This window comes from Mastomys coucha, unplaced genomic scaffold (assembly GCF_008632895.1).
Source record: "Mastomys coucha isolate ucsf_1 unplaced genomic scaffold, UCSF_Mcou_1 pScaffold4, whole genome shotgun sequence".
Classification (NCBI taxonomy): Eukaryota; Metazoa; Chordata; class Mammalia; order Rodentia; family Muridae; genus Mastomys; species Mastomys coucha.
The window spans coordinates 55,667,747-55,681,739 of record NW_022196910.1 but is presented as its reverse complement, the minus strand read 5'-3'; the positions used below and the strand labels follow the sequence as shown (position 1 = coordinate 55,681,739).

Below are 13,993 nucleotides of genomic sequence, written 5' to 3'. Positions count from 1 at the left end.
ATGTGCGAGCAGTTGGGCACTCGTGTGTGCACTCATGCTTTCAAGGTGGTTGGAAGAGGATGTCGGGTGCCCTGTTTTATTACTATGCCATGTTCTTTTAAACTTGCTGGCCCCTCACTGAGATCTGCCTGCTGGCTCCCAAGAGCTGGGATTAAAGGCATGTTCTACCACACCTGGCTGCATTATTCCTCTGAGACACTGTTGGTCACTGAACTTGGAGCTCGGATAGGGACCAGCAAGCTCCAGTAAGCCTTCGACCTCTGCCCCATACAATGAGGGAGTTATCTCTTGACCATGCTCAGTTTTTTATGCAGGTGCTGGGAATCTGAACTCACATCCTCATGTGCAGTTAGAGCTCTTCCCTCCAGAGCCATCTCCCTGGGCCAGGAAAGTTGGTATCAAGGTTTGAAGACAGCAGAACTGTTTCAGGTTTCCTCCCTTCATGGGGGGCAGAAGCTTCCCCACTTGCAGGAAAGGTGCTAAAGTCTTCTGCAGTGTCCTCCAAATGCAAGAACATGTAGGAGAACAGAATTTGGGCTACAGGGACACTCTGAAGAGAATACAGGTAAGCCTAGTAGAGCAGCAGGGCCCAGGACACAGCATGTGCAGTGCATACAATTCCTAGACAGACTCTCTCAAGGCAGAGAGGTCAGTGGAAGGTACAATACCAAGCAAGGGAGAATCCTTCATAAGGGGGTGATTAAGAATTTAGAGTTGAGTGAGAGATTTATTAGTGCAGTGAACACCACGTAGAGCACACAGCACAACCAGAGAGCTGCAGACACCAGTGCAAAGGGCATGAAAGCTTCAGCCTCCTCCATCAATCATCTCAGGACGGAAGGGACAGTATGGGCTTGGGCAAGGCAGGCGGGGCAAAGAGGAAGAAGAAATGCAATAACCTGAATAAGTACAGCGGCCTTTTCCAAACTCCTGAGCATGGTGGCCTGGGGCTGGAACACTCCTCAGGCTCTGTCCTTCTGTCCTAATCCCAAAGAAGCCACGACTCACTACCGAGACCAACAGCAGGCTAGCCTGGAGCGCAACTCCCAGAGAGAAGCTAGTGCACAGTGACCTCTCCAATCACATTCCCATCAGTGCTTTTAAAGTAATCACACCACTATTTCTCCTTGCTCACTCTACTGGCCCCACAGGGAACGTAGCAATGAGCCAGAGAGCCTTGAATGGGCCCAAAGTACTCAGGTGGACGTGAGCTAGGCACGCTATTCAGATTGGAGACATATCTAATTTGTATCCCATTTGGCTGGTGAAGGTGAGAACCCAGATAAACAGGAAGTTTCCTCAGGAACATGGAAATGCATGTGCCGATTCATTCTAGGGTTTCACAAGGAGACCTGACGGAGCAGAGCGGGGAGCAAATTTCTTCATGGGGCACAGGCATTGATGCCGGATTGCCACAGCCAAAGCTCCTGCTCAGACAGGGTGATGGAGGGGAGGGTCAGAGCAGGTATCAGACCAAAGCTCACGCTGGAAAGGAAACGTATGAAACAGACCTTACCCAGTCCCACCCTACCTGAAATCCCACAATAGGAACAGCAAAAGAAAGGTTTTAAGTTTTGTTGATTTTTTTTCTTTTCTCCTTTCTTAAAAAAAAAAAGTAAATAAATTAAATTGCCAACAATGTGGCTGGGCTGGATCAGAGGATAGACACAGTCCATCCTATGAAAACAAGACTGGGTAACAGATGGAGTTTGTGACTCAGAAATATAAACAAACAACACCAAAGGAAATCAAGCTAACTGCAATCACGAGGCTGAAGAGGGGCCTACCGAGGCAACATAGACACTCCTTAAGAGGCAGTGCTATCCTGGATCAGCAGAGCCAGACAGCAGCTTCCTGCTGAGCACACGAACACCAGTACTCTCACGCCTACCCCTTCTTCCCCTTCCCTAATTATGAAACATGTAGGAAAGAGTTCATCGACATTTCAGCAACCCACCCTGCACACCCTCACAGGGGGCCACCCTGTACACCCAACAAGGCCTGCACCTTCACAGGGGGCCTGGACAGGGATATGCTCAGCACAAATATCTTCCCCAAGGACTGTGAGTGAGGAGCAGGTCCTGGCCTCACTTGTTCGAGGGTTTTGGCCACACCTTTAGCCCTTCTGCGGGATGTTGGCTCCTCAGAGCTGCTCTCTCAATGCTGCATGAAGTCAGCAAGCCTATCTACTGGGATTCCCTGGTTTGGGAAGAGAGGGACAATTAGAAATGCCTCACTCCACCCTGATCCTCTAGGGAAAACAAATTTCTTTGTGCTTTCTGAAAATATTTGGGAACCAGGGATAGGAACAAGGGATCTTAGTCAGGAAAATACAAAAGTGGGGATTTCTCCACCCTGACTGAAAATTTACAGACATTGTGGGGGAAAGTATATAGCAAAAGGCAGGAATTTGGGTTCTCCGCTGAAAGGCTGAGCTAAGTGCCCCAAGGTCCTTCGTGCCAGAAGCAGGGAGTACGTGGCTCAGGCACAAGCCGCTGCGTAAGGGCTGTGGGAGAAGTCAGGGCTCAGCTGCTGGAGTAATGGGTTATCCAACTCTACCTCTTCCTGATAGCCAGTTACACTCTTATATCTCCTCCACACCATGCGCAAATATCATGACGAGCCCTGGCTCCTGCACCATGTCATCCCCCATGTGTTGGTTCTCACAGGCCATCACCACTACAGCCTGCTTGCCAGGAATGCGCTTGGCCACGTAGTTCTCATAGTAACGCCGGTTCATCTGTCTTGTCTCTAGTGTGGCCAGACCCTGGGGCCAGCTGCGTTCATGGGCATTTTCAATCAGCTCGTTGACGATAGAGGCTGGACAGCCACTTTCCACGAGGGAACGCTTGATTACAGCCTGGAGCACAGCGTCAGGAGTGGAGATCATGCCTCCCCAGCGGGTCACTCTTGCCGGCTGTAGGGAGTTCACCCACCTGTGGAGGGGTTGGGACGGTCATTCCAGCTCCTGCCTTTCTCTCCTCAGAGATGACCTCGACTCTGCAGGCCACCTGACTTTCTTTCTTTCCAGTATTGGTCCAGAAAACCCAAATCCTTCTCTAGTTGGGCCTGCTGCTCATGGCATGTCACTCTCTATACTCAATCCCAGAGTCTAGACTGCTATTTTTTGAAATCTCAACGCATACATGATGCCTACCACACAGCAACCACCAGAATGTCCTGAATGAAGAAATGTCTTCTACACGGTGGTCCTTGGGCCTATTCCTCTCTACTTCCACACTCACAGTCTGGTCTACCAACTACACGGGCCTCCAAATGGAAAGGGTCTTACGTGGTCTTACACTTCCCTTGCTCACTTGCTTGGTTTTGCTGGATGTCAACTCTACCCTTCTTCTCCTTTGAGTGCTAAGCTACCCATTTGTTCCTGAGCACCCCGGAGCTCTTACATGCTTTGGACGTGGTGGTCCTCAGCTAATTCTGGACAAACTACATCCTCAGGCAGGCTTCCCTGCCATCCGCCCCAGTGAACGACAAACCTGTACTGGAGCCGAGGGTTTGGCTTTTCTCTCTGGCCCTGCCTCCCTCTGACTGTACACCCTGAGTGACACTCACTCCAGGATCTCATTGTACTCGATTGTCTCCTCCAGGTTCTGAAGGTTGGGGTTGACACTGCGGATGGCTCGCATATACGCCTTCAGCAGCTGAATGTCTCGCTTCTGTTGGGTGGGAAGAGAAGCAGAGAGGACACTTAGGTCAAACAGCGGGTCTGAGAATGAGCGTGCTTGGGAGATCTGAGGGACAGTACACTACAAGCTTCTTCAGGAAGACAGGGGAAAGACATAGCAAAATGGCTTCATGAAGAAGGCACTCCACATGTCAGATGACTGAAGGGTTGAATGGGATGAAGGAAAGTGAGGCAGACAGGTCCAACTGATTCTCTACTAAACTGTAGACAGAGCAGGACACAGGCTGTGGTGTTCATGGTGGTATCTGGGATGGCAGGAAAGGCTATTCACCGTGGCGGACATGTCCCCCTTGTTTTCTGGGATGGCAGGAAAGGCTATTTACCGAGGTGGACATGTCCCCCTTGTTTTCTGGGATGGCAGGGAAGTCTATTCACCGAGGCGGACATGTCCCCCTTGTTTTCTGGGATGGCAGGAAAGGCTATTCACCGAGGCGGACATATCCCCGTTTTCTGGCTCCCACCTGTTCTGCCAGCTGGTGCTTGTGTTCAGCAGATGTCTTCTCCAGCTCCGCGATGCGAGTTTGCTGCTGCTGGACCACGGAGCGCAGGTGCTTAATGCAATTGTGGTTTGGCAGTTCATCTTTGGGCATCTCCAGGCTGCAGTGCAGAATGAGACAAGAGTAGAACAGGCTCTTCAATGGGACATTATAGGCTCATGGCTTATTCTGTGACAGCACTGCTAAGTGAGCTTCCTGCGGCTCAGACTTAACAGTCTTTCCAGGCCTTCTTTGCTTTCTCTTTTCAAACATGCTCCTTGCCCTTATATGGAACTTTCACCCACAAAACAGCATTGTGGGGCCCACCAATAAATGCCTTGAGTCAAGGTCCCACTTAGCCCAGACTGTCCTCCAACCCGTGCTAAGGATAACTCAGAATTTATGATCTCCTTCCTCCATCTTCCAGTGCTGGGACTATAGGTGTGATCACCACGCTGGCTCCCATGCTGCGCAGGACAGAACCAGCTATGCATACTAGGAAAACACTCAACCAACTGAGCTCGCAACACATGCCCAGTGCCTCTTCCACAGACTCTCCTCTTGTGCCGTTAGGAGCCATCCTGAATTAAGAGGGAAATTGCTGTGTGACTCTAAGGCCACTCTGTTGGAGTCTAGCTGCACACATTCCTTTATGAGGAGTCCTACATCACTGCTCAAAGTATCAGTGTTTAATTTACTACTTCCCACCTCACAAAGACAGAAAATAGGGCACAAGGGAACACGAGAGGCGTGAGACTGGTACAGGCAGCCCGACAGAGTATACTGGCTTAGAGAGAAATAAAGCACCTTGCTCTTCAGTGCTAACAGAGGTCACTGAACTGCTGTCCTCTTTCTTTTAACAAGAGAGCAAAATGATCGTAGTTGGAAAGTGGCGATGTGCAGGCAGGGAGCCAAGAAGGTCAGGAGTGTTCCTTGCCTACGGAGTACAGCCAGGAAGGCCCTTGTCTGAATTGAGTGGAAGGAGGAATCTCACCCACAGCCCTGCTCACAGGTCACAGGCCGCTTCGGGTTGTGCTCACAGTCACTGAGGTGGGACATGAGGTTGTCAAGCCTGACAACAGCACTGCAGCCAAACACAGCGTTGTCACAGGCAATCTGTAGCTTTGACAACATGTTCCGCATGATCCGAGGTACTGGGCGCAGGTGGGCAACCGTGACAACGCTACGGTCTACTGGACACGTCTGCTGCTGAGAGAACCATTGGGTGATGCAGGCGTTGCAGAAGGCATGCTCACAATGAGGCGCCTAGAAGGGACAGTAGGGGCAAAAGGGACACAAGGGAATTAGCAAGAGGTGAGAGCCTGGATTCAGTAATTATGAAGCCAATGAAGCCTGCAAGCAGATTCTAGGAACAGAGGTCCAGGGCTCACAATAAATGACAGATCTTTTGGGGGCAGAGTATTTTCAGGTCAGGAGTAAGACTTGCTTCCTATGCTCAGGAGTAGAAATGAGTTGAGAGACAAGATAAACAAGCAAAAAGTTCTGTAACAGTAGGAGACACACAGGACATTCCAGGACAATGGAGATGACGACACAAGGCCGTCCATCACTAATAGCCAACAGGATCACATACATAATAACTGCCAAGTAAGTCCAGAGGGTAGGAGAGCTCTGCAGGCAAGGGTGATCACAGCAGATCCTTATGGAGATAGGTGTGTTCTGTATATAGGGTTTCAAGAGCCTTGTTAACCACAACAGAAGTAAGAGAGTACAAGGGCTGCATGTGGCTGAGGAGGAAGACTTGTAGGCACCTGCCCTAGATGGCAAGAGCTGCCTCAGAAAAACATATGGAGCTGGAGAGGGGACTCCCAGGTAAAAGTGCTTGCCACCAAACCTGAGGTGAGTCTGATCCCTGGGATCTACATGGTAAAAGGAGAGAACTGACTGAGGCAAACTGCTGAGTTCTATATGTTCCATGGGCTGTGTGTATTTATGAGTGTACACACACACACACACACACACACACACACACACACACACACACACTGAATAAGCAAACATAAGGAAAAAAAACCCAGGCATGCTAGCATACACTTCTAATCCCAGCATTTGGGAGACAGAGGCAGACGGGCCTCTTTACGTTTCATGCCAACATGGTCTACATAGTAAGACCTTGTTCTCAACACACACAGTCCCTCCAAACTCTCAAACAAACAGACAGGGGCTGGAGAGATATCTCAGCAATTGACAGCACTTGCTAGTCTTTCAGAGGGCCCATATTCAGTTCCTAGCACACACACAGCAACTCATAACCACCTCTAACTTCAGTTTTGGAGGATCCAAGAGGTCCTTTGGACGTCCTCAGGAACCTGCACACATGGTATATTCTCTCTCTCTCTCCCACACATATACAAAAATAAAAAATTTTAAATATATTTTAAAAATGAAAGGAAAAAACACAAAAGACCCAACAATAAATCACATAGGAGAATTAAGGGAAACTCTTTTGAGAAGTTGTGATTTCTCTGTGTAGACTCAAGTTCTTTCTCTAAGAGGCCTACCATGACCTTTCGATGAGGTATTGCCTGAGTCACAAATGCTACACCTGGACTCCTAAATAGGACTAGCATTTTCTTTTTCTTTTTGTGTGTGTGTGTGTAATGACACTGTTCTCAGTTTCATAAATATGTCGGCGGGCAGTGGAGGGGAGGTTTCCAGTACTCAGACGGCTAAACAGAGGCAGGAGGATCCCACGTTACAGGCTAGTTGGATTACATAACCATACCGTGTTTCAAAAACCCAAAGAGCCTCCCCATCCCCATCATGTATAAAGACGTTCCTTCTTTGAGAAGGTTCCCTGGTCCCTGTGAAGATACTACCTAGCATTCAGCAATGGGCAATGGTACCTGAGTCAGGTGAACTTTCCCTTTGTTAAGTGTGGGCCCAGAACTAGGAGTGTGTGTAAGTGCAAGCCACATGCACCATGGAGGATGCCTGGCTGTGAGGCCCCCTTTCCACAGTGGCTTCCAGAGATTGGTCTTAGCTCATTAGGCTAGTGCAGAATGCGCTTCAAACCCCTGTGCCATCACATGGGCTCAGAGGTCACTTTTAAGAAGCTTAAAAGCCGGGCTGGGGACACAGTTTCCCAGGTGAAGGTGTTTGCTACCAAGCCTGGTAGAAGCAGAGAACCAATTCCCATGGAGTATGATCTGACTCCATATGCGCTGCGTACGCACGCACGCACGCATGCGCGCACACACAAATAAATACGTGATAACTTTTAGTGTTAACTAAAAGGATATCTAATTAAAAAGCTAACTATGAATATATATGTATATGTATAAATAAATATACATAAATACACACATACAAATATATGTATATTATATGTATATATTGTATGTGTATAAATATATATGTGTATATATACATACATATACACATATACATATACATACACATATAAGAAATCTTTAACATATGACTCTTCTCAAAACTTTTTTTTTCCCCAGACAAGCTTTTCTCTGTGTAGCCCTGGCTGTCCTGGAACTCACTCTGTAGACCAGGCTGGCCTCAAACTCAGAAATCCACCTGCCTCTGCCTCCCAAGTCCTGGGATTAAAGGTGTGCGCCACCACTACCTGGCTCAAAATTTTTTTCTTTTCTTTTTCTTTTCCTTTTTTCTCTTTGGAGTCGATTTGTAAACCAGGATGGCCTCAAACTCACAGAGATCTGCCTGCTTCCCAAGTGCTAGGACTAAAGGCATATGCCACCACACCCAGCCCTCCATGTTTTTTTGAAAGTCACATGCAGACTATCCTGTCCTTGAAGTAGCTACTTAGGGAAGGCTTACCTTGAACCCCTGAGTGCTGGGTTTATAGGTAGGTGCTACCATACCTGGGTCATCTTAAAGTCTAAAACATACTATTTAAAAAAAAAAAAAAAATCGAGCTGGAGAGATGGCTCAGAGGTTAAGAGAACTGACTGCTCTTCCAGAGATCCTGAGTTCAATTCCTAGCACCCACATGATGGCTCACAACCACCTGAAATAGGATCTGATGTCCTCTTCTGATGTGTCTAAAGATAGTAACGATGTACTCACATACATAAGTAAATCTTTAAAACAGAAAGGTTTCTAATCTGTGTACTCTTCCCCATCCCTATTGCTTCTGACCCAGTTCAAGCTCCTGCTGTAACATCTCTTACCTGAATTGTCAAGTATGACTTCCAACTGGTTCTCTGCCTTAGTCTACATTTATCAGTCAGAACGATCACGTCAAGCAAACCGGAGCTGAGGATACAGCTCAGTGATATAGATTTGCCTAGAAAGAACAAGGCCTTGGGTTTCATCTCAAGGAAGGAAGAAAAGAAAGAAGGAAGGAAGGAAGGAAGGGAGAGAGAGAGATGGAGGTGTGTGTGTGAGCTACCTTCTTTCCTTCCTTCCTTCCCTCCCTCTAGACACTTGTTTTCATCTACAAAAGACTAACTAGAGAGGGACTGGTGGAGACAGCTGGAGGATAAGGGTGCTATGTTAAGTTCAACACCCAGGACTCACGTTGTAAAAGAAGAGAACTGATTTCTACAAGCTGTCCTCTGACCTGTGTGTGCATATGTGTACATACACTCTAAATGTAATTTTAAAATTACATTTTAGCGGGGCAGTGGTGGTGCACGCCTTTAATCCCAGCACTTGGGAGGCAGAGGCAGGTGGATTTCTAAGTTCTAGGCCAGCCTGGTCTACAGAGTGAGTTCCAGGACAGCCAAGGCTACACAGAGAAACCCTGTGTCGAAAAAACAAACAAACAAACAAACAAAAAATTACATTTTTAAAAGTGTGATTAAATTTTAAAAAATAATAATTAAGTTACATTTATAAATACATTTTAAAGTTGGGTGAGGTAAATTACAAGTTTAATCCCAGCACTCAGTGAGGCAGAGACAGGCAGGCAGATCTCTATGAGCTGAAGGCCAGCCTGACCCACAGTGCAAGTTCCAGGACAGCTAGGGCTACATAGAGCACTGTCACCAAGGTTGGAAAAAAAGATGCTCGCTAAAGAGATACCAAATGAACTAATAAAAATAGATATCTATAGCTCTATAGGCTGGGCATGGTTGCACATGTCTACAGTCCTCAAGCTAGGGAGGCTGGGACAGTACATCAGAAGCCAGAGCTGATAAGATTGGCTCAGCAGGATAGTGCAGCTTGCTGCCACGCTCATGTACTGAGTTCAATCCCCAGGACACACTGGAAGGAAAGAAGTGACTCCAACTCTTTACCTGACTTCACAAGTACATCATGGCACGCACATGTACACACACACACAAAATACATAAATTTTAGAAAAAAAATCTGAGACTTGCTGGGCTACACAGCAAAGCCCTGTCACTCACAAAGCAATGCAGCTCCCTCTGAACAGCTGACTGGGAGGCAGGGCACATAAGTGTTTTCAGTGTATCTTTTTTTTTTTTTTTGATTTATTATATCGAAGTATACTGTAGCTGCCTTCAGACACACCAGAAGAGGGCAACAGATCTCATTACTGGTGGTTGTGAGACACCATGTGGTTGCTGGGATTTGAACTCAGGACCTCTGGAAGAACAGTCAGTGCTCTTAACTGCTGAGCCATCTCTCCAGCCCGTGTATCTTTTTATACTCTTTTAATTTATTTTTAAAGCTATTATGTGTGTGTGTATATGGGGGGACAAGACAGGTTCCAGGGACTTTTTTCCACAATGTAATCCAGAGATTGAACTGGAGTCACAGACTTGCTTGACAAGAGCTCTGACTAACCCAGTCATCTCACCAGCACTCACAGGTGAGTCCAGGTTAACCTTGAACTTAAGGTCCTCTTGCTTCTGCCTCATCGGCACATCTAACTTTACGAGCCAGCACAACCAGCCTGATTTTTTTAATTTATTTTTATTTTCTCTGGTAAGTGTTTTGCTAGTGTTTCATCTCTGTTTATACGTGTGTGATAGCATGAGAGGGCAGAAGAGGGCCGTGGAGCCAGAGCTACAGAACTGTCTGCAGGTCTCTAATGTCTGACCCTCTAAGTTAATGGTCCTAACCCCTGCACCATCGGTCTCTCCAATGGTCTCTCCATCACCACCTCCCCTTATTTTTACTAGAAAAAGACAATGTATTCTGAGACCCACAATTGGATGATGTGCAGAAAATGAGACTTCAAAGGCCTTGGAACCCTCGGTCCTTGGGGAGTCCTGCAGAGGAGGGGGTGGAAAACCTGTAAGAGCCAGTGGGGGATGGAAGATACTTATGTTCAAGTAACAACATGAACTCACAGAGACTCTGGCAGAAAGCACATGTCCAAGCCAGATGGGGGTCCCAGAATTTCATGGGGACAGTGGACATGAGCCCCACCCCATCCTAGAAGCGATCTCTCATTGATACCCCCCAAAGAAAAAATCATTTCCCTTTCACCTTAAAAAATATATTTATTATTTTAATTATGTATAGATGTGAGCTCCTGTATGGGGTATGTGTACATAAGCACAGATGCCTAAGGTTTCGGATCTCCTTAAAGCTGGAGTTACTGAGAGCCACCACGGCATAGATGTGGAGTTACTGAGAGCCACCACGGCATGGGTTCTTTGGGACATCAGCAAGTACTCTTAATCATGAACTATCTGTCCAGCTGCAGCTTGAGTTCTTAAACATTTCAATCTATCACTCATTCCTAAGTAAACAAACAGTGGTAGGACAAGAGCTCACAGGCCCTTGGGATTATGCCAATGATCATGAAAGCCACCTGCCTGCCTTCTCCCTGAGGAGGTAAAGGTTGGAGATGGGTGGGTGGCTTCTGACTTGGGCTCACTAACAGCCATTCATCTCTCTACAAGTGACTCGCCTTAAATGACAGTGCCAGAAAGCAGACAATATCCTGCCATGGCCCGAGGGAGCAGGACCTACCTACCCGATGACCTCTTGCTCCACACCCATCTAATATGCCTTTGACAGCAACAGGCACAAAGACATAGAAGTTCCCAAACCGACAGCCCCCGGGGGTGGAGGCTGAACTTTATTCTGTTCAAATCTCTGTTAATGGCTGAAAACTGGAGAGAAAGAGTCAAAGTCTCAAAGATGCCCTGTCTAAAAGAGGCAAATGAGATGGCATTAACTGGTGTCCTGGTTTGGAAATTATATTGCCTCAATTGGCCAAGTGTCTAGGGACTGACTGGTATTTGCAAATGGGGGTAATAAGGCTCGTGTAGGATGCTGTCCCATAAATGTCACTGTCAGCGATTTACCTTACAGCTTGCCTAGCATTCCCAGAACACAAGTGACTCTGGGCCTGGTCCAACCAGTAGAGGAAACAGCCTACTGGCCCTGGAGCTTTCACATCAAAGTGCAAAGTACATGGCTCCATCAAATCTTCTCAATAGATCTCATCTGTTATGTTAGACTAGAGGCAGGCATGAGGGGTCCTGGGGACACTGCCTATTACATAAAGTATCACACTGCTCAAGTGCAGTGAGGATGGATCCAGCAGGTCTAGGTCAATCACAGACAGAGCACAGACCTTGGAGTTCTTGCAGAAAAGCAACTACCAAGCCTCAGCCCACTACAGATGCAGTGACCTCAGGATCTGGGCCGACTCTAGACAGACTTCAGAACGTCCTTCTCAGCACCAAAGGTCTACTGGGGGTCAGAGTGGGAGTTTCCCAGGAGCCCACTCCTCAAGAGTAGGCCGATAGGTAGTTCTACTGCCACTGACCCCACAGGCCTGCCTTGAGGCCCACTCACCTGTACTGGTTCCTCCAAGACTCCACTGCAAATAGGGCAGATAAGGTCCTCGTCAACGTCCCCCTGGAAACGGGTTACATCATACCCCATGTCTCATCACCGAAACCCAGGTCCTGAAAGGAGGTGCAAGTAAAAGAAGTCACTTCAGAAGAAGCCCCGTCCATGTGGCCAAGGCGTGAGCTGACTGCCAACATCCACTCACTCATCCAACAGACACTTGAGAGTCTAGCTGTGACAAACACATCCAGTGGAGAGCGGACATCATACAAGCACACACGCAAATGACAAATGGAGGCTTCTAAGGAGAGGACTCCTGATCCAGGTTGAAGGAAAAGTGGTTTTGAGAAATGTGTCCTTCAGGGCAGTAAGAACTAGTTAGGTGGAAGTCCAGGACAGAGCAGTAGGCCCAGGTAGGCTCAAAAAAAAAAAAAAAAAAAAAGGCTGGCCTGAGGAGATTAAAAAAATGTCAAGACACAAGTCTGAGCAGGCAAGCGAGGGCCTGGCCACCAAGGATTTAGAATTTGGACTTTTGTCACAGAGGTCCACACTGAAGAGTTTAACAATGAGCTGATAACATTTCTCTTAAGATCAATGTGTTGCTGAGGACACAGCTTAGTGGTAGAGTGCTTACTTATAGTGTATGAGCCCTTGGTTCAATTTTCAGAACCAAAAACAAAGGAACAAACACCAGGCATGGTAGCCCACTCCTTTAATCCCTTTTGAGTTCAAGACCAGCCTGCTCTATACAGTGACTAGTAGGATAGACAGAGCTAGACAATGAGGCCCCATCTTAAATAAAAACAAGAGCAAAGGGACAGCCAGAGCTCCATAGGGACACTCTTGTCTCAAACAAAGTAACAAAAAAACCACACTGTGTCCACAGGGGAGGGACTGGAGCCAAAAAGAAAACTGTACACAGGAGACAGATGGTGAGCGTGAATTAAGTGGCTGTGACAGGGAGACAGATTTAGGAGAACAAAGGCCACAGAACCCCAATGCTGCCATGCCCCGCCACAGGTGAAAACCAGAAGTTAGTGGAGGATGTCGAAGACCCCTCTCTTCATCCAGCTGGTGGGCTAAAAGGATCAGTTGTTCTTGATATTGGAATAGCCAACCCATCAACCTGTGATATTCTTGAAGAGGGTCAGTTAGTTCTCAGGAATTTAGAATCTGTCCACCCAGTTTTATCTTTCGGAATTATTGTTTCTGTGTGTAGGGTGGGAGTACCTGTGCTACACAGGGCAGACATGGAGGTCTGCAGAGGTCTGGATGAGCCATGTGCCCACAGGTTCAGGCATTGAACACTTGATCCTCAGCTGACGGCATTCATTTGGGGGTGTTAAAATCCAACCCCATTTCCCTTCCCCACCCCCATCCCCGTTTTCTTTGTGAGGTCAAAAGATGTAACCAGCCATGTGCCTGCTCCTACTCCTCCAACATGCCCAAGCCTTCCCCTACATCATGGACTCTTGACCTTTGAAACATTAGACATAAAGAATCCCTTTCTTTTAATCCCAGCACTTGGGAGGCAGAGGCAGGAGAATTTCTGAGTTCAAGGCCAGCCTGGTCTACAGAGTGAGTTACAGGACAGCCAGGGCTACACAGAGAAACCTTGTCTTGAAAAACCAATAAATAAATAAATTAATTAATTAATTAAATTTAAAAAATTAAAAAAAAAAAGGAAGGAAATGATTGGGGACAACACTGAACATTGGCCTCTGGTCTCTACATACATGCTCACGCCATCAGGGTTCATCATGCTTGGTTCAGTAGTAGTGTTTGCCAGGCCTCAGGCCTCAGCATCACAAACACAAGTGTTTTATATTTTGTTTTTCAACAGTCCTGGCTGTACTGAAACTCACTTTGTAGACCAGCCTGGCCTCAAACTCACAGAAATCCACCTGCCTCTGCCTCCTAAGTGCTGAGATCAAAGGCCTGTGAGACCACCCAGCCAACTACACACACACACACAAACACTGAAAGTAAGTTTGGTTTAAAAAAAAAAATCTAGCCGCAAATTAGGGGTGTAACTCAGTGGTAGACCTCTTGCCTAGAATGTGTAAGGCCCTGGACTTAACGCCTGACATTG

At 47.2% G+C, this 13,993-nt stretch overlaps 1 protein-coding gene across 6 annotated transcripts in view; it reads right to left on the bottom strand.

The window, feature by feature from the left end:
- Nucleotides 1–707: 707 nt before the first annotated feature.
- Nucleotides 708–13,993, bottom strand: part of Rnf41 (ring finger protein 41) — a 29,957-nt gene continuing 16,671 nt past the window's right edge. For 4 of the 6 annotated variants that reach the window (XM_031350270.1, XM_031350271.1, XM_031350272.1 and 1 more), the window contains 5 exons: nucleotides 11,905–12,017; nucleotides 5,177–5,448; nucleotides 4,168–4,303; nucleotides 3,574–3,677; nucleotides 708–2,936 (listed from right to left, as the gene is read on the bottom strand). In XM_031350270.1, coding sequence (XP_031206130.1) covers nucleotides 2,585–2,936; nucleotides 3,574–3,677; nucleotides 4,168–4,303; nucleotides 5,177–5,448; nucleotides 11,905–11,994 — 954 coding nt within the window. In that variant the 5' untranslated portion in view covers nucleotides 11,995–12,017 and the 3' untranslated portion in view covers nucleotides 708–2,584. Of the gene's footprint in view, nucleotides 2,937–3,573; nucleotides 3,678–4,167; nucleotides 4,304–5,176; nucleotides 5,449–8,348; nucleotides 8,448–11,904; nucleotides 12,018–13,993 lie in introns of those variants that run through there. The other 2 variants (XM_031350274.1, XM_031350273.1) reach the window with 2 other exon arrangements.